This window comes from Pristiophorus japonicus, chromosome 18 (assembly GCF_044704955.1).
Source record: "Pristiophorus japonicus isolate sPriJap1 chromosome 18, sPriJap1.hap1, whole genome shotgun sequence".
NCBI lineage: Eukaryota > Metazoa > Chordata > Chondrichthyes > Pristiophoridae > Pristiophorus > Pristiophorus japonicus.
This window is the reverse complement of record NC_091994.1, coordinates 20820601-20846519: the sequence shown is the minus strand read 5'-3', so window position 1 is coordinate 20846519 and position 25919 is coordinate 20820601. Positions and strand designations below refer to the sequence as shown.

General features: G+C 42.5%; 1 protein-coding gene across 2 annotated transcripts in view; it reads left to right on the top strand.

Moving 5' to 3' along the window:
* Nucleotides 1-18486: 18486 nt before the first annotated feature.
* The window catches only part of stk11 (serine/threonine kinase 11), a 142159-nt gene continuing 134726 nt past the window's right edge, over nucleotides 18487-25919 (top strand). For both annotated transcript variants that reach the window (XM_070859724.1, XM_070859723.1), the window contains exon 1: nucleotides 18487-18927. In XM_070859724.1, the coding sequence (XP_070715825.1) occupies nucleotides 18563-18927 (365 nt within the window). In that variant the 5' untranslated portion in view covers nucleotides 18487-18562. The remainder of the gene's footprint in view (nucleotides 18928-25919) is intronic.

Genomic DNA, 25919 nt, shown 5'->3' with positions numbered 1-25919 from the left:
TTCACGAATATTGGCTAAAAGACGCAAGTGCCTACCCTTGTGTGTTGTTAGTTGGTATGACTGGACAAGGATGAGGGTGAGTGTGAGGGATGGCTAGTAAGATGGGGAAGTGAGGTGGGATGGGTGGAGGTGCAAGATAAGTTGGTGTGAGTAAGGATGTGGAGGAGTAGGGTAGGGAAGGCAGAGTGATGGGGATGTGATGAGTAGGATGAGGTTGAGTGTGGCTTTGCAATAACGTTTTGTGAACTATTGAGATCATTGAAAGGTTTGCGCCACTGCAGCCAGGTCCTCCTGACGACATCCCTGCTTGTGCCCTCCTATGCAATGTGCAACCAGGCTGCATTGGTGTCCTGGGGAGAACCTCCCTGCGAGCTGTAACTCCCTCCATAAACATCTGGAGGGAGTCATGGGAGAGCCTGGGTGCAGCCGTGCACCTTTGTGCAATGTCTGTCAGTGTTGGCAGCACCTCAATGCTACAGAACACTGACAGCACAACTGTCAAAATCAATGTGGACATGGTCCCTTTAAGGAAACCGGCTGGTGACGAGTCATAAAATGACGTTATCAGACCTGCTTCCTTTTAATTGGCTGGGAACCTTGCAGGGCGGGCATCACAAGCCCCATCAAAGTAAAATTATTTTCACAGAGCAGGATGGAGCCAGGAATGGGGTTGCAACCCAGCACCTAGCCTGCCGCACTGGACCCGCTTCAGTAGGCGAAATCGAGGCCTATGTGTAAAGCATTATTTGAATTTGGCTCCCATGCTGGTGCAAGAACAGAGCAGGGGGAGGCTCTCTTCTGCTTGGCCTGAATGTACCCATGACCTGCTATCCCCACGAGATTCCGCACTTGATGAGCAAAGAGCTAGTTTCTAATGTAGATACGGATTTTACTGCGATATTGTTTCAAAAAGTTTTTTTACATTAGTTCCAGTGATTCATGGAAAAAAGGAATTGTGAACCAGCCTTTAACAATATATATATAGATGAAGTGGAAATTGAACATGATATTATCAGAGTGAAGAGGGAAAATATCAAGCAAATAAACAAACAGCACAGCGAAAGTAAAGCCTGAGTACAGGTGGGAAAGATCGAAGAGAATGGAACAGGATGGCAAAAAATATCAGGAAAGCAATGGGATAAAACCTGCACAGTAAAGGGAATCTATCAGCTATAAACGTATTGAATAGCGGGGCAGGCTCGAAGGGCCAAATGGCCTACTCCTGCTGCTATTTCTTCAGTTTTTATCTGAATTTACAATTAAATTACATTCTTCAATCACATTTAAAATATAAAATAGAGTAACAAAGTCACAATATCTCAAATTCAATATTTCTTCAGAAAATACTTGTGTTTATTTTTTTTAATGCCTCAAATCTGTAACAGCACGTATTTGTATCCGATTTTGTAACATGTTGTACTCTGCAGTCTACCTTCTGTATTATGCTTCCCTTCATTTCCCTGCTGTAATCAACTGAAGCTTTCTGCTGCTAGTTTCCTTTCCCTCTATGCTATCTGCCCCACTTACACATTTTATGCACTCAATGTTTTTTGTTGGAATTTTCTTGTATTTAATTATTTCTGTGTTGAATTTTAACAGTTTATAAACTATTGTAATATATTTCTAAATATTATCATAATTCTTCACCCAAATATAGCAATTCAATTCACATTTCATGGTGAATATATCTCAAAGCCTTGCTGCATATGATCTGATTTATTCTTTACGACCACCTGCGTATAATTCCCCCTTCTTCTGACACTGTTTTCAGTTCCTTTACAATACTCCTGTGAAGCATCTTGGGATGTTTTACTACGTTAAAGGCGCAATATAAATACAAGTTGTTGTTGTTGTTGTTGTCTTTCTACTAATACCTGCCTATCTGTGTCTGTTTTTGCATGTTTTTTCATAATCAGTTTCCTGCTCATGTGCTAATAGGAAAACCAAACAAGCACAATAACAAACAAGGGGAAATGTGCAGATAAAGAAAAAAGCATTAACAAAATGAAAAGTGAACAGAGAACTAAGTTGAGAAATAACATTGACCAAGTGCAACATATTAAAAAGGCCAAAGGAAAATAGTAGAAAATACAAGAATATAAAATGAAGGGCTATATTTTCCTCTTTTCAAAAAAAAACTGTAATAGCCCCTTCTATGTAAATGTAATGGCTGCCAATCAAAATGTCAGATGAGAGGAATATTGCCATGAGTGATTTCATGTACACAATTTTATTTAACAAGTTAGCATAGAGAATTGGGCGACGATGACATACCTGTATTAATGCTGCTTTCACACTTCTCAGGCAGCTAATAAGACACTTAACTAGTGTAAAACTGGTGTAAATAAATGACAACACCGTTGCTCAACCAGTTACGGCTCAGTATTCAATTTTAAAACGCCACATCATTGGCAGTGTTTTGGAGATCCTCCTGGGAAAACAGCCGGGTTTTTCTGATCAGGGAAGGCATACTACAAGCGTGCTCAGGAGACAAAGAGCTTGGCAATATGCCACGGAGCTTTCCTCACCTCTTCTCTATGCATAAGTTTCTGATGGTTGGTCTTTATTATAATCATTCTCAGCAAAAAAAATGCTAATTTACATTACCATATTTAAGAATGGGTGCAAGACTCTGAGTGGCAGCAGTAATGGACAAAGAGGTCTATAGCCGCGTTTCACCGGTCATCACAATTAACTCACAGAGGAAAATGTCCCAGAAAAAGCTGTTACAAAGTTACAAAGTAACAATGGAAACAGAGAAACAGACCAAGGCATTTAATTTCCAGGTATGAGTAAACGTTGTTGCCACATTATAAGTACATAAGAACATAAGAAATAGGAGCAGGAGTAGGCCATTTGGCCCCTCGAGTCTGCTCCGCCATTCAATAAAATCATGGCTGATCTGATCATGGACTCAGATCCACTTCCCCGCCCGCTCCCTTATCGCTCAAAAATCTATCTCCGCCTTAAATATATTCAATGACCCAGCCTCCACAGCTCTCTGGGGCAGAGAATTCCATAGATTTACAACCCTCCGAGAGAAGAAATTTCTCCTCGTCTCAGTTTTAAATGGGCAGCCCCTTATTCTGAGACTATGTCCCCTAGTTTTAGTTTGGCAAGAAATTGGCGCTTCAGGCTGTTAAGACAGAATTTTCTATTCTGTTTCCTTGGATGGAAACTGCTTTCCATATAGGGTGGAACTTGCAGCTTCATGGGAGTGCAAAGCAGGAGGTAACGGCTCAGTCGTCCATTATACACGGTGCCTGAACTTCCATTCTGCCAAAATTGAAAGTTCTGCCCATAGTGTCTGGAAACACTAACTTTTCCCTCCAATTTTCTTCCTCTCCTAAAAGCAATGGCCAGAACTTTCCCCTAAAAAAATGGGTGGGTTTGGAACATGGGGCCAGTTAAATTGTTAAAAATGGAATTCCCGACCTGATCCCGCCTCCAAGCCGCCCATTTCCAGTTTTAACTGAGGCATTATGGGGAGGGATGGTATGCCAGGGGGTGGTATGTCAATTTAAATATTATGAGGCTGGAACCTCTTTTTTTCACCTCCATTTTGAATTTAACTGCACGTGAACAGGTTTCACACAATTTGTGAAACCGAGTAGCTAAACTAAGAAGGAGACTGCTGGATCCAGGAGGTAAGTGGCTAGTAACCTACCTCCTCGATCCAGGGTTCCTCCCTAACCCAACCCCGCAATTTGAGACTCCGCCACAAGGCCTCCAATCACCATTTCATGCCTCCGATTCCCATCATCAGGCCCCCCCACTACCCCACTGATGATGTTGCAGCCGGCTACAATCCCACAATCCTCCTGTGGCCAGCTGACCACCCCCCACCCCCGCCAATCCTCCAACCCCACCCCCCGCCTATGCTCCTGCCGCCCCCCCCCCCACCAATCGAATCCCTTCTGTGATCCCCGATCTTCCATTGGCAATTCCCGAACCCCCACCGCACCCCCGTCACGAACCCTGATCCTCCGTTGCCGATTTCTGATCCCCCCGTCCTGCCGCGATCCCTCCCCCAGACTGAGCCCTCGCTCCCTCTCCGCATCTGCAGGCCTACCTGCTCAATCTGGCTGGTCGCAGGTGGGAATCAAAGAGCTCACATGCAAATCAGGCCCTGCCATTAAAGTCAGCAGCGCCTGCGGGAAACTGGGACTCCTGGGTTTCACGCTCGCCTCTGAGGACCCCGCCCCCAACCCACCTGCCTGCAGCAAATTCCGGCCATTGTGTGCTGGGGCTACAGTTGCTGGTGTGGAACTGAGCTGTATAGTCTGAGAGGTTTCTAGGATTGGTCTCCGCTCTATGCTGAGTTAGTTGATTTCAACGGGGGCAATATTTTGGCATTACTGCCTCTGGGCTAGGAAAGGGTAAAAATTAGCCACTCCTGATTGCTAGCAAACGAGCTCTGCTGTAAAATGTATAGATGCGGGTGTTGGATAAGGACAATAACAGGCTCAGTTCTGATGCTCACTACTTTTGTGTAACCTGCCCATACACACTGTCTGAGTTTGTGAAGAATGACCAGATGTATAAGAGAGTGCAGGGTCCCAGAGGGTTGCCAGGACCCGTGGAATCACATCCTTGCACGTTCAGAAGAGCAGGGCAGAAAAGTAGAGATAAAGAAAATCTGTATTCAATTATAAGGTAGAATTTCTTTCAAGACAAATGACTTGAATCTACTCACTATACGTGTATTTCGAGATTAATAAGGAACTATTTGCTGGGTATTACAGCGTCACCATCAGATAGAGTGCCACATCAGATACAATACACGCTGAATCACTTACTGACTTTCCGCTCAACATGGTCCTCAGCTGACTCAGTGGTTGCCTGAATGATGACATCCTGATGCAATAAAAGGGAGCACTTTTGAGTTTGCACAGCTGTGCAGACATTTCTAGAATTATAGAATCATATAGCACAGGAGGAGACCATTCAGCCCATTTTTCCTGTGCCGGCTCTTTGGTAGAGCTATCCAATTAGTCCCCCTCCCCTGCTCATTTTCCATAGCCCAGTAAATGTTTTTCCTTCAAGTAATTATCCAGTTTTGAAAGAATCAGCTTCCACCACACTTTCAGGCAGTGCATTCTGGATCACAACAACTCACTGTGCAAAAAAAAAGGTTTACTCATACCGCCTCTGGTTGTTTTGTCAATCACCTTAAATCTGTATCATCTGGTTACCAACCCTTCTGTCACCCGAAACGGTTTCTCCATGTTTACTCTATCAAAACCATTCATGATTTCAAACACCTATCAAATCTCCTCTTAACTCCTTCAGTGTTCTACGGAGAACAACCCCAGCTTCTCCAGTCTCTCCACAGAGTTAAGCTTCACTGACAACTGTGAACACTGTTGCAAAGCATTTTGTAATATACTTAACTCTTTGTGGAGAAGATTGAAAATACATCATGGAATTTCACCAAGTTTATCTGCTGCAGTCATGGTGGGGTTGGGGGTGATAAGGGGTGGCGGGGGGGGGGGGGTGGTTAAATATTTCCTCCCACATGGGCTGGGATTGTGATGTAGAAAGTGAAGTCCAACATCTGTGCACGTGGGCTGATGGATCCCTTGTTCCCGTGATGGCCAAACGGTAGTTTATTTCCACAAAAAGAACTGTGGAAGAATTATGATAAGTTTTTCTTTTAAAACAAATATAGTCTTAAATATACAGGCCAAAGGCATCACAGGGTATATTTTTGCATTGTAAAGTTGGCTGTACGGACTGTACTTTCAACAAACAGATAAGTGGCATTACACTTTCAGTATAAAGTCTGTACTGTGATGTAATGTATTTACTCCATGGGTTCTTTGCTTAAGAATTCATGGTAACACATTGTTATTAGGGAACTAGTTGGTTTATTAACCAAGGTTTAACAATCACACTACACATTATCAGTTCAACCATTCGACTCACAACTGCATATCTCATTGTGGATGACCTAGACTCAATTGATTGGGGTTTTATTGAGTGCTGTGAACATCACGTGACTGGCTAAGCCACTCATAATGAAACAGCTCTACAAGTATTTTGAGCATAACTTTAAATCAAGTTCCCCCTTTTGATAAGGGCACTAGAACCCACAAATTTCCAAATAAAACTTTAAAGGATACTTAAATCAAATTAAAATTTGGTTGCCGGGGGTAATGATGCATTCCAGTCCCTCCGGTGGTCACCATGGCTCCATCTCCAGGGACACCCTGGCATGAACATAGTAACAGCTCGACAAACCTCTGAGCATACTCACAGGTACCCTGCAGAGAAATGTATTAAGTAACTATGAAATAATGAACATACCCACCATTGCTTGAGCAACAGTAAATTTCCCTGCACGAGAGCAGTTCAGTGGAGTGAACTGAAGCAAATTTGATTTACTTGACTTATCAATTACCCACCCAAAGTCTGCATTATGTCACAAAGCTTGATGTTTTTGTTAGGATTTTAATATTTTAACAATGGTATTCCCAGAATTGTGCTCTGATACAATGCATAAAATCAGTTTACAGACATCAAAATCTCTATACTTGATTAGCGGTATTTTGCTGTGGTGCTGGCGTACAGAACTTTGCAGCTTTTTAGTCGGTTAAGAGCTTAGACCTCGCAAATATCTTACCTTTTGTGAAATTCTTCACATTTCCAAACCAATACAATATCTGAGCGGTGAGAGGAAAATGACTTTAACCTTGCTTTAGGGTTGATGCTGTAGCAAGTTGAGTTGCATCTAAAACATCCAAATTGCCTACTATCCTCAAATAAGTTGAAATGTTATTTGAGAAAATTCTGCCCTTGAGTTATTTTCGCTTCCTTGTTCAATTGCATACTTTCTCTAACAGTAGAATCATTGCTGCTAGGTTGTTATATTGCACACATAGATGGTTCCACCAGCTTTAGTGGAGAATGCTTAAGCTTTGACTGCACTGATGATGAAAGAAACAGTTGCATTTATATAGCGCCTTTCATGACCACCAAATGTCCCAAAGTGCATTAAGTACAAGCTCCCACTAACAACAATGTGATAATGACCAGGTAATTTCTTTTTGTTATGTTGATTGAGGGATAAATATTGGCCAAGACACAGGGAGAACTCCCCTGCTCTTCTTTGAAATAGTGCCACTATGGACCTTATAAGATGATCCAGATTAATTTGGCAGAATAACTGTAGTATGTTACATGCTGCACAATATTACATACCTGCTGAAGAAGACCAGCAGCAAGCCAGGTCCCAGAAAAAGGTTCAGGAGCAATACAACTCTGCTACAACATATCAGACAATACCCAAAGCAACACAGAAGTGATAGCCACTCATCGAGGATTATTTTGCCATTGAGGTCTGTGTTTTTAAAAATTTGTTCCAGGATGCGGGCATCGCTGGCAAGGCCAGCATTTATTGCCCATCCCTAATTGCTCTTCAGAAGCTGGTGGTGAGCTGCCTTCTTGAACCGCTGCAGTCCGTGTGGTGAAGGTTCTCCCACAGTGCTGTTAGGGAGGGAGTTCCAGGATTTTGACCCAGCGACGATGAAGAATGTGTGACAGATCAGACATCTGGCCTGTTTCATTTCATATAAATGTGGCATATAAATTCACCTTGGTCAGTACTGCAAAACAACAACATCAAAGTGGGAGAAAGCGAATCGACTAGAAAATAAAATCGGGCAGAGTGCAAAACAGCCTACCGAGTCACTTTTGCCCATTTTGTCCAAGTTGAATTTATACCCTAATGCTTTTATAGTTCTTTGTGGAAATTGGCAGTATTACGACAAACCCAAAATGTCTCCTTAACTTTGTGGAAGCACTGGCTGTTTCCTGTATCAGCGGGTGCATGTCTCGACTAATGTGTTGATATAATTTCAAAGAACATAAGAACTAGGAGCAGGAGTAGGCCACCTGGCCCCTCGAGCCTGCTCCACTATTTAATAAGGCCATGGCTGCATGGCTGATCTGATCATGGACTCAACTCCACTTCCCTGCCCGCTCCCCATAACCCTTTATTCCCCTATCGCTCAAAAATCTGCCTATTTCCGCTTTTAATATACCCAGCCTCCACAGCTCTCTGAGGCAGAGAATTCCATAGATTTACAAACCTCTGAGAGAAATTCTTCCTCATCTCAGTTTTAAATGGGCGACCCCTTATTCTATGGGCTAGAACCTCCACGTTTATGCTTATCGCCCAAAAATGGGCATGCTTTCCGGCGTGGGCGCGAAAAAAGGGTTTTCAGATCACCGGTTTCTCGCCCATTCTCAAAGTACCTAGTCTCCATTTTTGCAAATGGACGTTACCGCGAGCGATATGAAATGGGCAGTAGCCTTAAATTTTTTTGACCTTCTGCCGTAAAGTGTGGCTGTCCTTAGCAATGGCATGAAACGCTTGATTCCCACGATTCTGAAGGTCAAGGGTCATCATGACATGCGCAGAAGAGGAGACAGAGCAGGAGCTCAGAGGGACTGAAGGCGTGTCTGGGTTAGGTGTGGCTGCTTTGGGAAGAAGGAGGGAGACCTTAGAGCTTCACAGCAAGCAGGTAAACAAAAATTAAGCTGTTACCAGCCAAATATTTGCCAGACTTTGGCCTATAATGGAGAGAGAAGAGGAGACATCACAGCATACTGTGGAGACTGATGCAGGAGAGAGCAGTGAGGTGGGAGAGGAGAACATTAGAGGGCGCAAAGAAGCCATGAGTTTCTCAGATGAGGCAAATGCCTCCCCTCTGCAGGAGGTCGAGTCACACTGGGGTGATTTGATACAGGGAGGGTGTGGGAAGCCTACCTCAAAGGCATACCAGAGGATATGGACCAAGATAGCAGAGGTAGTCTCGTCGGTAACCAACGAGGTTCGTGAGTGCAACCAATGCCGCAAACGATGGAATGACCTTGTGGGATCCGCAAGAGTAAGTATTACATTGATTTACATGTACTTATGTATTTATATAATTTGATTTGTAACAGTCATGAGTGACTATCATCAGATGTGAGGTCTTTCATTTTTACCGGGAATGTTTTACTCAAAGCCTGCGGTCATGGTGTACGTCTTTAGGTAAAGAATGATAATTTTCATAATAATCATGATTACATCTGTCGGTTATGTGTTATATCAGTCTCTGTGACAGTACCTAGCAATGATATCACACAATGATCTCATGCCATGTCGTCCTGTCACCTTTTACAGAAGAAGCTATCGACGATGAGGTCCGTGCAGAGGCGAACGGGTGGGGGGCCACCAGTCCCCAGCGACATCACAGACATGGAGGAGCAGGTGCTCGCACTCGTGGGGAAGCACCCCCGGACAGCCACGGAAGCATCTGCAGACCCTGAAGTGATGTCATGTAAGTAAAACTTACAGCATTGCATGATGTGAAGTCAATAGATGCCACACCCACTCATATCCGAACAATCATATATGATAGATGATTTCTAAAATTGTCCTAAAAATAATGATGGCCTAATGAAAATCATTGGAATGCAAATGTGTTGCTGGTCATGAAATGTGATGTCTGCGATGATATTGAGAGCGGTGGTGCTTTTGTCATACATATGCTCTGTGTAGCGCTGGACTCATCTTGTGACCCTAGCACCCCCTTCTCCTCTAATAACCTCATTTGTGTTTTGCAGCCCAGCCAGCAGCGCGGCCCCAGGCAAGGCCACAGAGGCCAGAAGGTGGGGGCGCGGGGCCCGACTCTCCGGACGATCCAACATCTGGTGCTGAGGAGCTCCAATTCTCGCCCGTCAATCCACTGGGTCTGTTCTCCACGGATGAGAGACGGACTTCGAGAAACCTGCATCACCATGTTCCAGAATCCATTCCACCCCAAGGCCATCTAGTGATCCTCCGGTCATTCCCGCCTCCACTCTGGAGGTACCGGCCCCAAGCACCTCGCCACAGGGCACTCCATTTGTCCCCAGGACGGCGCCGACCCCGCGGAGGTCTCATGGATGTGGCAGGTCTGTTCACGAGCGCCACATGACAGCGGAGAGATGGTACAGTTGTCCAGGGGGACTGTAGACGTTGGTGACCAGCTCATCGAAGCACTGGGGGGCATAGCCCGACAGCTGGCCACCATGACCAAGTACATTCCTCGGATGGCGGGGGCCGTGGATGCGATAGCTGGCACAGGCCTCCCAGTGGTCTCTGAGCGCGACACTCCACCCCTAGGTTCCACAACATCACTTCGAACGACAGATGAGAGCAAGGACCAAGATCCTGCTTCTGCATCAGAGAATGTTGCCCCCTCGGCACTCCCCGCTCCCATACCCATGCAACGACCGCATTTGCCTTCATCCCCCCAATGAGGCACCGCCTGAGGAGCTCTTCGACCAGACGCCATGGAGTGAGGAGGGGAAGGGGTAGAGGTGGGGAGAAGAAGGGGAGGGGGGAAGGAAAGTGAGGTGCATGTCTGCAGGTGATGGCTGTGTTATATCTCCATCTGGGTGTATCCAGTTTGTTGTAATGTATGGGGGCAGAGGACCACCTCTTGCTTTGCCTTTGTATTCTGTGTTGCTGGACATGAACATTTGATTGATGTCAATGGTGGAAAAAGTAGGGTGTGGGCAGGGTTTGGGTGTTATTGCCTGTGATACTTTTGATTTCAGACCAATGTTGGTATAAAATTTTTGTTATTGAACATAACCTTGTTGCGCATTGTCTCAGATAGCTGCACCGTTACACAGTGGTGATTTCTTAACATGAAAGGGTTAAATACAACTTAACATCAATCAACGTAAACTTTAACTGGCACCAAGGTGATGGACACCATTCGTGTCAGAGCTGCACACACACAGTAGTGTGTCAGCGTTGTCACTCACATCAACGCTCTTTCAGGCAAATCGTTCAGATTTCAGCTCCTCACGTAAGAGTCTTGCAGCTATGTAGCCACCACGGGTCCTTTCCTATGTTCTGGAGAGAGTCGTGGGCATGGTTGCATAGCCAGCCTGATTGTCTGGCCCTAGGTCAGCGTCCAGCCCCTCGTCGTCCTCATCCTCTCTCTCCTGAGGTGGAGCATCAGTGCCTTCTGGCCCCTCCTGTTAGCCAGGTTGTGCAGCATCGAGCACATGACCATGAATTTAGCTATTTGCTCAGTGTTGTATTGTAGCTCCCCTCCTGAGTGGTGAAGACTTTTGAAGTGCTGCTTAAGCACAGTTATTGTTTGGTGGCTCCATTGCATTGGAAGTATAATAGCGATTGATGAGAAGCATTGATTTTCTCACTAAAATACACCTGGAGTAAAGCCACAATAGTCCAGAGTCTGAAAATATGTCTGTTGAGATGTTCACTTCACCTGAGAAGCACTCCAGAGTCAATGCAAACTCCCCCGAAGTTGAGGCAGCCTTTTGAATGAAGCGACCTGCGATTTAAAAAATGCCAGCCACAGCGTTGGAGTTCATTCAGAACAGTTCCACTTTTTCTAGGCGGTTTTTTGGACGAGCGATATTGTGGGGGATATGTGTGCGAGGTGGTGAAAGTGACAGTGGGCGATCTCCTGGGCATAGTTTCACCAAATGTGCTCTTTACGACAAAAAAAATGGGCGGGCGGTATTATTGAATCTCAGTGTTAATTCTGTGCAGAAAGTAACGCTGGACGATATTATGGGTATTGTGTTCGCCCATTCTGATGATTCTGCCCAAGAAAAGTGGGCAGGCGGTAATATTTTTTCCCGGCGTTAAGCACATGGGGAAAGTAACGCTCGTCGATAAGTTTCCTAAAAATGCCCGTCAGTTTCCATTTTGTGCCAAATTGAGCGATGTATGAGCATTATATGTAATTTCAGCGGTAAAATGGGCATTAAGTGGGCGTTAAGCATGCAAAAAAAGTGGAGGTTCTAGCCCTATGTCCCCTAGTTTTAGTTTCCCCTATGAGTGGAAATATCCTCTCTGCATCCACCTTGTCGAGTCCCTTCATTATCTTATATGTTTCGATAAAATCACCTCTCATTCTTCTGAACTCCAATGAGTATAGGCCCAACCTACTCAACCTATCTTTATAAGTCAACCCCCTCATCTCCGGAATCAATTTAGTGGGCCTTCTCTGAACAGCCTCCAATGCAAGTATATCCTTCCTTAAATACGAAGACCAAAACTGTACGCAGATTCTAGGTGTGGCCTCACCAATACCCTGTACAGTTGTAGCAGGACTTCTCTGCATTTATACTTTATCCCCCTTGCAATAAAGGCCAACATTCCATTTGCCTTCCTGATTTCTTGCTGTACCTGCATACTAACTTTTTGTGTTTCATGCACAAGGACCCCCAGGGTCCCTCTGTACTGCAGCACTTTGCAATTTTTCTCCATTTAAATTATAATTTGCTTTTCTATTGTTTCTGTCAAAGTGGATAACCTCATATTTTCCCACATTATACTCCATCTGCCAAATGTTTGCCCACTCACTTAGCCTGTCTAAGGGTTATCTAAGCTTTACGAAGTGGAGTCTTTAACGAGTATCGCAGATGAGTGCCATTATCTACCTAGCCAGCCCCCGGAGGCCAGGATGGTTATCATTCGAAGTATCGAGTTGCTTTGTTGCACAGGTATATTATATCAGAAAAACATATTGAGCAGTTTCTGTACTTTGAACACTAGCTTGGTTGGAAGTATATTGTTAATCTTCCTTAGACCCAGTTCAGACTTAAAAGCAAAGAGGGGTTATAATTGCAGTCCCATATCAAGGTTTCTTCAGTGAATCTCTGCTTTGTGAAACAGCTGACAAGTTGGAGCCTGTGGAACATTCTAAGAATATCTGATTTCATACCTTGATTTTTCAAAACTGAGGTCAGTCCAAAATAAAAATAAAAATAAAACTTACATTTATATAATGCCTTTCGTGACCTCAGGACATCCCAAAGCAGTTTCTGGCCAGTGAAGTACTTTTGGAGTGTGGTCACTGTTGTAATTTAGGAAACGGGGCAGCGAATTTGCGCACAGCAAGCTCCCACAAACAGCAATGTGATAATGACCCAGATAATCTGTTTTAAAGATGTTGATTGAGGGGAAATATTGGCCAGGACACCAGGGATAACTCGCCTGTTCTTCTTCAAAATAGTGCCATGGTATCTTTTACATCCATCTGAGAGAGCAGGCAGGGCTTGGTTTCATGTATTATCCAAAAGATGGCACCTCTGATGGCATAGCACTCCCTCAGTACTGCATTGGATTGTCAGCCTAGATTTTTGTGCTCAATTTTCTGGAGTGGGATATGAACCCACAACCTTCTGACTCAGAGGCGAGAGTGCTACCCACTGAGCCACGGCTGACAAAAAAATAAGTGGAATACTACAGTGGATGGCCAGAACCTTGAAACCTTTTATATTTTGAAACTGTAAATTAAGTTCTGTAATCTCGTGAAATTTGCAGTATTTGCTCCTGCTTGTTTCATTTTAATTTTCACAAAACTTAATTTGTGGTTTGTAGCTGACATCTATATGTATATATATATATATATATAGTCCGTCAGAGGGTTATTTGTCTATCAGTCAGCTGATCAAAAGAAACATCCTTGGATAAACTAATGTCGTAAAATAAAATAGATAATCATACCTGTATGTATAAATGTAAGATTATTCATCAACATGCTCATTGCTTAACTTGACACTTTTCTTCAACTAGGGTACTTTCCACTTCTGATTGTGGCAGGTGAAAGACACAATATTCACTTTCTGCGTAATAGTATCCCTTACTTGCCACATCCTGTATTTATTAGTGGGTTGCCCTTCCGGCCCATGGGGAGAATTTTGCTGTTTCCCCCACGCCATTCATAATAATCGTAAGGAAATCTTTACTGAAGTGGGCTCTTTGGAATCTTCTCATTGTTTTCATATGTGCGTAAACTAACACACTCCAGTTGGATTGGCACAATGGGAATTTATAATATGTACATGTATATTATAACAGTCAATAAATGCTTCAAATGTATTACTACTAGTGTACTTTCTAAGCATTTTCTTCAAAGTACAAGTTACTATTGAAATATCAATTTTATCTTATCCAATACCTGCACTTCTCGTGTTCTGCAGAACTAAATTGCACCATGAGAGTGTAGGTCATAGGTCTGTGCCCATGACTGCCCACACAGTGAGGTTTTGCTCTCAGGCAGATTGTCACCTCTTAGGATGAAAGTGCTCGATTCTCCACGCACCGAGGGGGGATGAAATTTCCCTTTTCGGAAAAACAGGGCTTGTTTTTCTCCATAATTAAGCTCTTGCTGACTAAAGTGTGGAATGTGCAGCTTTTAAACATATCGGTCCAGAAATTGCGGTCAGCGGCGTAGCTAAGGAGTACGCCACAGACCTCCGAATGAAATCTGTACTGACCTGGTGCGAGGTCTCAAATGAAAACTTGCTTTGAAATGCTGCAGAGTTGTGCGCAGTGTAGTGTCCCACGGATCCCAGGGGCGCACCATTGTGCATAAGTCTACCTAGGATCACATGGGGTGGTGCTCCTTTCACTAGCCAATCAGGAAACAGATATCGCCGATGCCTGATGTCAATCAACTTGTGAATTAAACGGTGTGAATATTTATTTGACAAGTACCTTGGCTATAAAATGCGCAGGGAATATTTTGGAGTAAGTCCAATATTTACTGGAAGACTGCAAAATTTAAAACATCCCTCAAATCGAGCCTTTACAGCTGCCTGGTAGGTTGATACACGTGCTTTCATGTGTTAATTTTTAATTATTTATACAATTTTCTCATTCCCCCCATACCTTACGCTGTACAAACAGGCTCCTGCACCTGTTTGTACCAGCCGTAAAATTTTTCAGCATAATTGATGCGCAGTTGGTGGGCAATTAGCCCAACTCTGCACTAGCAATACGGATTTGACAGTTGCAGCGGATGATCTGTCTAGTCGGAACTTGACAGATAGCAAGTTCTGGATTTAGCGCATGCGCAAGTGCATGCAGAAACCCCAAACTTGCAATCAATTTCAAAGGCAGTGTGACAGTGCGCTCTGAGAGTATGCCGTCATACCGACCACGAATTCAGGACCAACATTTTACAGACTTTGATTTCATTAGCCTGTCATTGTTTGTCGAGAAATTTAGGGATAGAAATTCGGCAATTTTGTGACCGGGTTTTTGGTGCTATTTCACCCTTTTTGGCGAAAACCCAGTTGGCGGGAAATTCAGTGACCTTTGTGTGACCGCACTTTCCACGTACCGCTGGGAGAAGAGCGCCGTCGCTCAACAGTCGAAATAGCGTTTTCGCCAGAAATTCCGCTCCCTCTGCACCCGCATTCTGTGTTCAGAATACCGACAGGGAAAAACCTGTCGTAGCAGCTCTGCCAGCAGCGGTAAGTGTGATGACCTGCAAAAAGGTAAGCTAAAGTTTTTATTTTTTCAATTCTTTTTCAGCGATTCGATAGATAAGTGTCTTGTAAATGTTTTGTGACTTTTTTGTTCCAATTTATTTTTTGATGTTTTCCGCCCTCCCAAGGCCTCTCTCGCAGCAACTTTGGCCCCAGACTAAGTTGCCGAAATTCGCGGTTTGCGCTGCGAATCCTCGTGCAACGCCGATTTTTACCGCTGCGCAACTTAAAGGTTGAATTTACGACATGATAATGGTAGCGAAGCGAAAACGGTAATTTTGGCGAAAAAATACAGTTTTTGCTGAAAACCACATTTCTAGCCCTATATGCTCTAGCCCTGTACATTATGTTTATTTCATTTCATAATTATTATTTCCTCTCGCTACTCTGATGCAGCATCTTCCCTTCCCCACAGGATGTAACTTTACAGACGGCCTTTCTCAGTGTCAGTTTAATAGACACTACTTTTAGGAAGTTTTAAAAATCTTCTTGTTTGAGTGCATCAAACTCTTCTATTCATTCAAAAATTCTGCTGGGTCACATGCACCACTCGTGGCTGCAGTACTCTTGGCCCTTCACTAAGGCTAGCTAAACAACAGGCAACATCAGCTGTCCCTTCACTCTTGTGTCCATGAGGTTGTGCTTTGGCCTCTGCTCAGCACCTCTGTAATGTAGGCAGAACTTTGTAACCCAGATCTGTATAGGGGAATAGAACCTGAGCATCCTCCCTATATGCTGCCAAGGTTCAGTGCAATGGTGCTCCCTACATACTGCACTATGAACTACTAATTACTGGTAGAATCTATTTTTACTTTGGTGTTCATCTAATATGTGCTTTACAGCACTTGAATACTGTCAGTTTATATTTAATACAGAACATGTGGAGTGGTGTGATGGCACAGCATGTTGGTGTACTAACGTGGCACAAACTACAGGCTGTCGTAGGATTGGTTTTACTCTCATGATTCCCCACATAATGTATTCATCTCTACTTTGCTTTTTTTTTTTAGAAATGTCCTCGTAAAGAGAGGAAAAATCTGAATGACAGTTAAAGAAACATACTCTAGCAGCTAGCTAAAGTTCATCTGCTCCTTAAAAAATGGCGTGGCAGAGGAGACCAAAGGGTACAAAATATAAAGAGAAACCACTACTGTTGACATTTGGCCTAAGAGGCAAGCTTGATCATCACTATTCAGGGAGAGAAAAAGAAAAATGTAAATTCTGAAAAGTCTCGATACAAACAAAAATGGTGAAAATGCACAATAGCATCTGGAGAACGAAAGACAGTTTAATGTTTTGGGTTTTATTCCTTAATCAGAACCCAGTAAGAATTTAATTATGTAGTCCAAAAAGGATAACATTGATAAATATATGATTTTAACAAATGTTAACAAATGAAGATATCTATCCCGATATCTTCATTTGTTAATGAAAAATTGTGGTATCGACCAATATGTTATATGAATCTGATAACATCATATCAAAGTTATGATAACATCATATTAAAATTACAATACAGGACAGCTCCTCTATGCATTGAGGTGTTTTGTAGAAGTGCAATTACAGCAGGATATTTGAGCCCAGTATCTTGGAACTTCATCAACAGTTGTAAAATTTAACTGCCAAATTGATAGGTTTAAACATGGACCAATTTCTTCAACACTGAACCTATTTTTCTGGATAAAGCAATGCAATCTAAACGCTATCTGTACTCAGGTTGTACTTGCACTGAAAAACAACATAATTCATTGCATTATATACAAATAATATTGATATGTGACTTTCAGCACTAATAAATACTGAAGCCACTTTCTGTCCAAGAACGAAACGAATATCTGGTTAAATAAAAGGATCCATTCTCTCAATACTTAACACCAAAAACGTGTTTTTTTGCATGCAATGCAAGTTAAAATCAGAGGGCTCAAGGCTCCATGTATTTATGTATTTATGTTGTGACTTAGTACTGTACTGCACTAACCATTTCATAGTCTTGTGAAACTTCAAGTGTTGCACTGATTTAATATTAAACGCAGTTTTACACCACCACACCCCTTAAAAATGATAGAATCAAGTTAAATGATTCAATTACAAGTGACATACAAATGGGTGTTAACATATTAAAGCTTATAAATTGTCATCTGGAAAAAATCTGTTGCAAGGAAACAGATCTGCAAACACTGTACAATGATGTTGAGAACTGTCATGCAATTGTGTCACTGATTGTGCATGTACTTTTTAAAAATACATTCCATTTTTCTTTTAATTGTGAAAACAACGTTTAACAAGATCTTGAAGGACAAACTGTCTCTTCTTAAGTTAGACAGGTTCTCCGGGGCCATCGTCTTCAGCATACGCTGGTTCAGGAAAGTTGGGCTAAATGTTACCCAAGAAGGTAACAAATTCTGTCCATTCAAGAGTGGAGTTTTTGGTCCAGCTAAATTCCTGGAATAACTCTGTAAAACTTCCAATTCTGATTAAGAAACATTGATTACTTTGGTAAGTTTATATTCAGCCCATATATAGACCATGCCCACTGTGCCCTCAAATTGCAATGCTCTTCTTTCCTTTATTATGAATTTGACTTAAAACTTTGCAGCAACAAGAAGCATTGCCTCAGCTATGATATTATTGCCTCACTAACTCCACAAAAAGGGCCCTGCCAAAACATTTAAACTCAGAGGCGTAGAGTTCAAAGTCTGACAGAATGTGGCATCTAAAAATAATTCCTTCCCTCCCTTATCACTCTGGACAAGACTCAGAGCAAAACCCTCTCCCCAGCACAGGGAAATGCAGGGGACCTGATATGAGCATAGACCAATTGAAGGCTGGAATTTTAGCACAGGGGCTTGCTCTGATTTGCTAGGGCGATCCTGATTGACACAGAAACCAATCTATGAACGCGGTCCTTCCTGCAGTAGTCGTCCAATAGCTTTCCACAACGCCGAAATAGGCGGAACTTCGCCACTGGATTGTGAGGTTACCGTCATAATTGACGTGAAAGTGGACCAATGAACAAGGGGAACAGCGAGCCGGGTGGGAGGGGGGGGGTACGGGACCTGACGCCCCGCTTGTCGCCCGGTAACGCTGCTGATGGACGGGAGCGCCGACCAATAGCCAGGGAGAAGCGGCCAAACTCCTGGAGCGGGGCGGGGCGTGAGGGGATGACGCACAACGGCAGCTCCGGAGTTGTTCAGAGGCAGGTAAACAAAATGGCGACTGCCTAACGACCGAGCTCCTGCCGGAGGGAGGGGAAGGGAAGGCGATGCTGCATGGAGCGGAGGAACGACAGCAGCAGCCGCCAGAGGAGCCCGAGGAATCCGAGCCGATCCTGGCAGCTTTCAGAGACTACCTCGAGATGGACGAGGTCATTGACTACATCAGTGACAACGACCTCATGGGAGTGGACACTTTCATCCACAGGATCGACTCTACGGACGTGATCTACCAGCCGCGGAAGAAGAGGGCCAAAATCATCGGGAAGTACCTGATGGGCGACCTCCTGGGCGAGGGCTCGTACGGCAAAGTCAAGGAGATGCTGGACTCTGAGACCCTCTGCAGGAGGGCTGTGAAAATCCTCAAGAAGAAAAAGCTGCGGAGGATCCCGAACGGGGAAGCGAATGTGAAAAAGTAAGTGGATGGAAGTGTAAATATTGTACACACGGCGGAGGGAGGCCCATGGAGCAGCAGCAATGCTCACTGACAGCTCAACCCCAATCCTTGGAAGCGGCATTTGGAAGTGTTCCACCCCCCCCCCCCCCCCCCAATCTCCACTTTTACTTTTGGCAATCAACCTGTCCCCGGTTCTTGCTCCCTAATGAGAGAGACATCAAGAGGTGAAGCAGTATTCCCGTTCGTGTAGCCAACTTGGTTGTTGGCTTGAAACGTTTGAAATTCTAATCATTGGATTAAAAAAAATACTTAAAACGCATAGCAAAGGCAGTGTTTTTGTGCCTCTCTTCTTTTAATAAAGATGATAGAGACCATCATAATCAAGCTCTCTGTTAGTGGACTTTTGATAAGTTGACATCTTTGTAGGAGCGGTGGAGTAAATGCTAGGGTAATGGTATTTTCCAATACCATAACTAATAATATCGTGAGATTAATATTTTGACTAATTTCCCACCAGACAGCTGTTTCCCTTAAAACATTCAGTTTTGGAGATGTGGGGCAGAGATGGGGGAAGTAAAATATTTGAAAAACTAAGATTCCCAGCTGATTTAGTGTATAGTTAAAGTCATTGCTGCTTTTCCAACAGTAAAAGTGAGAAAGTTAATTTGTAGTAATGCAATTCATTTACTTTTACACAATGTTTTCCTTCCCTTTTAGTGAAAAGATACATTCAGTCACTTGCATTTTGCAACCTCCTACCTCCTGTTTCTTTTTGTGATTTAAAAACTCAACTACTAAATAACAATTTATATTTTCTTAAGATTTGAAGTTGGTTTAACGATGAAGCCAAGTATTTAGAAAAGTAAAATGGGTGAATATTTCTCGTGGAAAATAATGTCTCAATTAAAGTTTAAAGACTGGCTATCACTGTTCCATTGATTTAATATTTTTCCTGCTAAAATTTGATCTTTAATTTACCAAAAATAGATTAGGGACTTTCCTTGGTTGACTTCTCAATTTTAATTAATATTCATACTCTAGCATCACTCAAGCCAAGATTTAGTCAGTTTTTGATGGGCCATTGAGTGATTGTGAATTTTGGAACTCTCCTCACATTCTGAGGCTGCGCCAGCATGTTTCTTGGCAGACCATTAAGGAAGTGAGTACTGTGGGGTTCATTTAACTTTCAAACTGAAGAAAAAAGCGTAGATGATTTTGGGGGGAGTCGGGAGAAATGTTCTGAGAGCTGATGATTTTGACATAACTAATTCTGTGTTTAGTAACCCATGGAAATTCTTTTACCATAGTGGTGTATAATTTCACATACATTATATAAACTTTCATGTATTTATCCCCTCACAATAATTGAGGGACAAGAGAATGCAAAAGGTAGATCACTTGTACTGCAAATGGAGTCGAGTTTTGAAATGAAAGCGTCCTGCAATTTTTTTTGCAGCATTATACGTGTTTAATTGAAATGTCTTTCCTCCCCTCTCCCAAGATAACTAGCAATGTAACTTGTTTCAGCACAGATCGGTTCAGTTTTTAGATTCTTGACAAGCTAAATCTTCAACCATATTTGTTGGTTGCTCTGCTGGAAACTTGAGTTTTCTGGCCTGCTGCACAAAGTTGATATCAGCTTTATTTTCTAAAGCTGCTGGTGGTCACCTTTTGGATAGGTATTTTTAATTGTTCTCTTGTAATTATGTTGTTTCATGGTGGTAAAAATTAATATTAGTACTGTGATTTGTTAACGTGCACTTGGGATTGTGATAGCCGACAAAGTAAACATTTGATCCATATCAAATGCATTTAATACCCCTTTTTTGCCTCAGTCCGTCTGCTGCTGAAATCCTGGTCCGTGCCTTAGTTACCTCCAGAGACGACTATTCCAGTACAGGCCTCCCAGCTTCCACCCTCCATAAACTTCAGCTTGTCCAAAACTCTGCTGCCATATCCTAACTCACACCAAGTCCCGTCCACCCATCGCCCCTGTGCTTGCTGATCTACATTGGCTCCCAGTCCAGCACCGCCTTGAATTTAAAATTCACATCTTTGTGTTCAAATCCCTCTATGGCCTTGCCCCATCCGAACTCTCTAACCTCCTCCAGCCTACAATCCTTTTGAGATCTCTGTGCTCTTCCAATTCTGATCTCTTGGGCCTCCCCGATTTCCATCGCCTCACCATTGGCAGCTGTGCCTTCAGCTGCTTAGGCCCTAAATTCTGGAATTCCCTCCCTAAACCTCTTCGCCTCTCTAACTCTCCTAAGACTCTCCTTAAAACCTATCTCTTTGATCAAGCTTTAAGTCATGTGGCTCGATGTCAAATTTTGTTTGCTAATCCTCCAGTGAAGCACCTTGGAATGTTTTACTATGCTGAAGGTGCTGTATAAAATACAAGTTGTACCCTTTATCTAGTGAATTAGCAATATAAGAATGTGCAGAACTGCAACAAAAATTGCATATATCTGAATGGTCCCCGAGTTTAAAAAAAATGCTGCACTATGCTCTTTTTATGAATCGCTTCTTTTGCTAAAAAAATGTTTCAGTGCCCTCTTAAATATGCAGATATTTGCCTCCATAATCACCATCTTCTGCATGAAGTAGTTAAATCTAGTTTATTCACCTCTTTTCTGAGCTTGCCTGAGTGTCTCCTGTTAGAGTTTGTGGTTATGTCAACAATTTATTAAAGTTCATTTGATCTCTACTTGTATAAGGAAACACGGGGGCAGGGGAAGGGGAAGGCCACTCAGCCTCTCGAGCCTTTTCCACCAATCACATTAAGGGGCTGATCGATAACTCAACTCCATTTACCTGTTTTTGATCCATATCCCCTGGTACACTTATCTAACAAAAACCTATCGATCTCCGTCTTGAAAATTTCAGTTGTCGAATTCATGGCATTTTGTACACTACTCTCAAAAACCTCCACTGTCTCCCCTGTGCTGGCTTTTCTCCAATGTAAACATTCAGAGCTTAATCTCTCTTAGCTCATGTACCTTAATCCCAGGTATGTTTAGCTGTCCTTTTCTGCATGCTCTCAAGTCATGATGTGCTCACTAGTATAATGACCTTAATTGTGCTTAATACACAAAGTGTAGGCTGCACCAATATTCTATACGTACCTACTGTTACTCCTGTTATGTTCTACTCCTCTGCTACATACTCCCATATTATGTTAGCTAACTTTACGACTGTCATACACTGTACTGATCGTTTTATCTGTTATTCACCAGTACACTCACATCTTTTCTAGAAATGCATAGCTTTATTGTGTTTAGCTTGTTTCCAGCGTATCTTGAAAACAAAACTGCTGATATAACAGCATTTATTTTTAAATCCATACTTGTTTGCCTGAGGAATTGATTCCTGACACAGCTAACTCAGAACTGTCTCGAGGAATTTTCAAGATATTAGCTAGTTATAACCGAAAGAGTTATGAAGGAAGTTGACATGATTTCACTAGTGTAACTCAGTGATTTTTCAACATTTTGAATGCTGTGAACCCTCTACAAATATTGATGCACCCCAGGGACCTCTGTCATAACTTTTGAAAGAAGGTCTTTGGCTTAAAGCGGAACTCTGGGGCGAACAGGACATGGAGATTGTGCACCATTTGGTTCAGCCTGAATGAGCAGCCTGGACAGGGGATGATGGTGACATGGTACACATTTTTGATGGGGGGGGTGGGGGCCTTTTGTCTTCTCAATACCCAAGTGAGTGCAGTTCTGCCTCATTCACAACTTTATGTTGAACCAGAAGTCTCGCAGCACAGCAGTGATCAAGGATCCTAAAGAAAGCTGGGTCATCAGTCTACATAGATAATTTGTTTCCACTTTTATCCATAATGTTGCCATTGTAATGAAATTGAGGAAAAGAGAGCCAAGGATGGAACTTGGGGTAGTCTGAAGGTGACTGTGTGGGAGCAGGAAAGGAAGGCATTGCTTGTAAGTGTTAACTGTGTTGGGGCAAGTTGGAATGCAATCAAACAAGGCCAATCCCACAGACCCATATCTACTTTTCTAGTACAGCCCTTCTGCTTTCAATAGAAAACTTTGTGTACAGATGCCCAACTTTTGATCTAACAGATTATTTACAACACAAACTTTAATGATTAGAAATGCATTTTCAATGTAGCTGAAAATGCATCTGGAAGTACATTATAAAATGGGTTAAGCTCCTAATATTTAAAATGGTTTCTTTCATTTTCCTCATTGAAATTAGACCTGAATGAAGTAGCAAAAATGGAAAGGAAAATCCATTAACACCACTTTTCCTGAGATGCATCTGTGAAATATTGACCTGTGCTATGTTGTCTGACAATATGATTTGATTTACCCCATGCCCTTTCAGACAGTGGCCAACACAATAGGAACATTAATGTTATTTTTACTGTTGCCTATTCAGCACAGTTCACCTTTAGAATACACAACAGTAAAATGATATCCGGCACACTTGTGAACAGTTTTAGTCATGCTAACCATGAGACTTTTATTCCTGAATAAATTTTGCCCAATTCTACATGTTGCTAAGGATCTCTATGTAAATAAATCTTAGTTCTGGCTCACTGCAAATGAAGAGACTTAAACGGCTTATCTGAGGGTACCCTAGCATGACCATATCAATATTAATTGTTGAGGCTTGCTTACAGGCATACTACTGGTGCATGTCTTGATTCACGTACAGCTGGCAAGATAGCCAAATAAGTTGCTAGAGGCATGGTAGCTAGCTTCGAGATGTCTGATATTTAGGGTAATATGGGTGCCTTTATTTTGAATTTATGGAGCATTATTTTTCTGAAGGAAATTCAGCTTTGTGTAAAGCACCATTTGCATTGTTACCATTTAGGCATTGTCATAAATCATCATGGAATAGAGCAAAGTTTGGACTATTCCAGTTCTCAGTCAACAGAAAATTTTGCTTCAAGAGCAAATCTCCTGTTTCAGTATTTGTTCTAATAATTGATGTCCAACTATTTGCAAAGCCGACCACTTTCTCTGACACTTAATGATTGTTTCTACACAAACAAAAAGGTATTTCCTTATTACTTGAGTAATGCTGACTATAGTTTCCTCTAACCTATTGCAAAATCACTGACAAATCATACAAGATCTGTTCAGCCTTCTCGATCAACTGAAATATTAACTTTGTGTAGCAATGTAATGGTTGCTGTAAAAAGCTTCTAAAAGAGACATTTTAATCTGCAGAAACAGCTATGGAAGAGTATTAACGTTAATGTAAAGCTGATTTCCTTTGACCCTCATGATGTTTCAGCAATATTGTGCAGTGTACTTGAACTGAGTGAACTCCATGTTTTGCAATTCACCTTCTACATACAAATGAACCGTAGGATCATTTCTACTGCAATATAGTTTATCAGGAGAGTGACATTCAGTCTTTGGCTGATTTGCTGTAAGATTTGTGCTATTTGGTTTCCATGATTAGACTTATTTTTATTGGTCAAACTTTGTGGTCTGTTTTGTATTTAGTTAGGATAGCATTATGTAAAAGTTGAGCTGGTGACTATGCAGAGAAACTTAGACCTGTAGATGGGATGCACATATGGACATTCACCTAGGGTGTGCTTCAAGACCCCATCCTTGACTCTCTTTTTCTCATCATCGTTTTGTAGGTATTGAGCCAGCTTTCACATGTATTTGACAACACCTAACTTTCTCTCTTTGCCATCAGCCTTGACACCTCAATCACCACTGTACTGTCCAACTGTAGACGTTAGCCCTGCATAAGCATGAACATCCTTGAACTCCCGATCAGCAAGCCTCGAGCTGTCTTATTCAGCTCCCACCAAAATCTCCACCTCTGACTCCATCCATCTCCCTGACTGCGCACCCAGGCTGGACCTGATGATGGGTCACCTCACTGTTCTTTATGAAGTTAGGTCACAGATCAGCCATGATCTCATTGAATGGCGGATCAAGGACAAAATGACGTGCTCCTGTTCCTGTGTTCCTGTTTGATTCTGAGCTGAGTTTCCAGTTCACAACCAAGATTACCATTTCCATCTGCACAGCATTGCATGTTATTGTCTCTACCTTGACTCCACTGCTGCTGAAACCCTTGCGTGTGCATTTTTTACCTCCTAGATTCTTGAGTTCCACCCTTCATAAAATGTAACTAGCCCAAAACTCTACCGCATTCATCCTGCCCTGCGTTTTCCCGCTTCCCCGACACTCCTCTTTTCCTTTTATTTGCTTCAGATTCCTTGATGCATTGATTTCAAGCTATGTGTTCCTGTGTATCTTCCTTCCTATCTACCTCTTCAGCCCTAAGTTCCAGCATGCACCCTTTGCATTATGCCTCTGGCCTCCTTTACATTCCCCTTTCATCACTTCAGTCTCAGCAGCAGAATCTTCACTTTGCCCAAACGCCTGCGCTCTTCACTGATCATTAGGTATTATTCACATTCTGGTTAAGTGCTTTCAGATGTTTTATGAGTCATAAGTACATGTTATTATTGTAAATGGTTTATGTACTAGAATGTCATGTTTCCTTATGTTTTTTTAAAAATCGCTAAAACGTTAGTTGTTTGATGATTAGGCCTCTGCTGGAGTATTTTCCTCCCTGATACAGATGATGGATGTGAGTACCAAGGAAGTGAATATTTCCCTAATTTTGGTACCCAGTGTTAACCATGAAACATTCCCAGGTTAGATACTGTACAAGGGGAGATATGAAGTAAAGCTAAAATTCCAACTTCAGCAGAGTATAGCTCACTGCACCAGTATGTTTTCACCTTTTCTTCCTGTTCCCTTTTCACCCCTCCACCCCTCTCCCTGTTCCCCACACCCACAGTGGTCTGTCTGACACATTTGGACACATATATGCAGAAACTACCAAAATCATTTCATACAGGATATTTGCAGCATTCAGAAAGATGAAACCTCTAATCAGTATGAGTAGATTCAAATCCAGATTTGCAAGAATTTTACATTATAAATGTCGGCATTTTCCAGTAACTTTATAAATTAAAGAATATACTTTTTTCATTC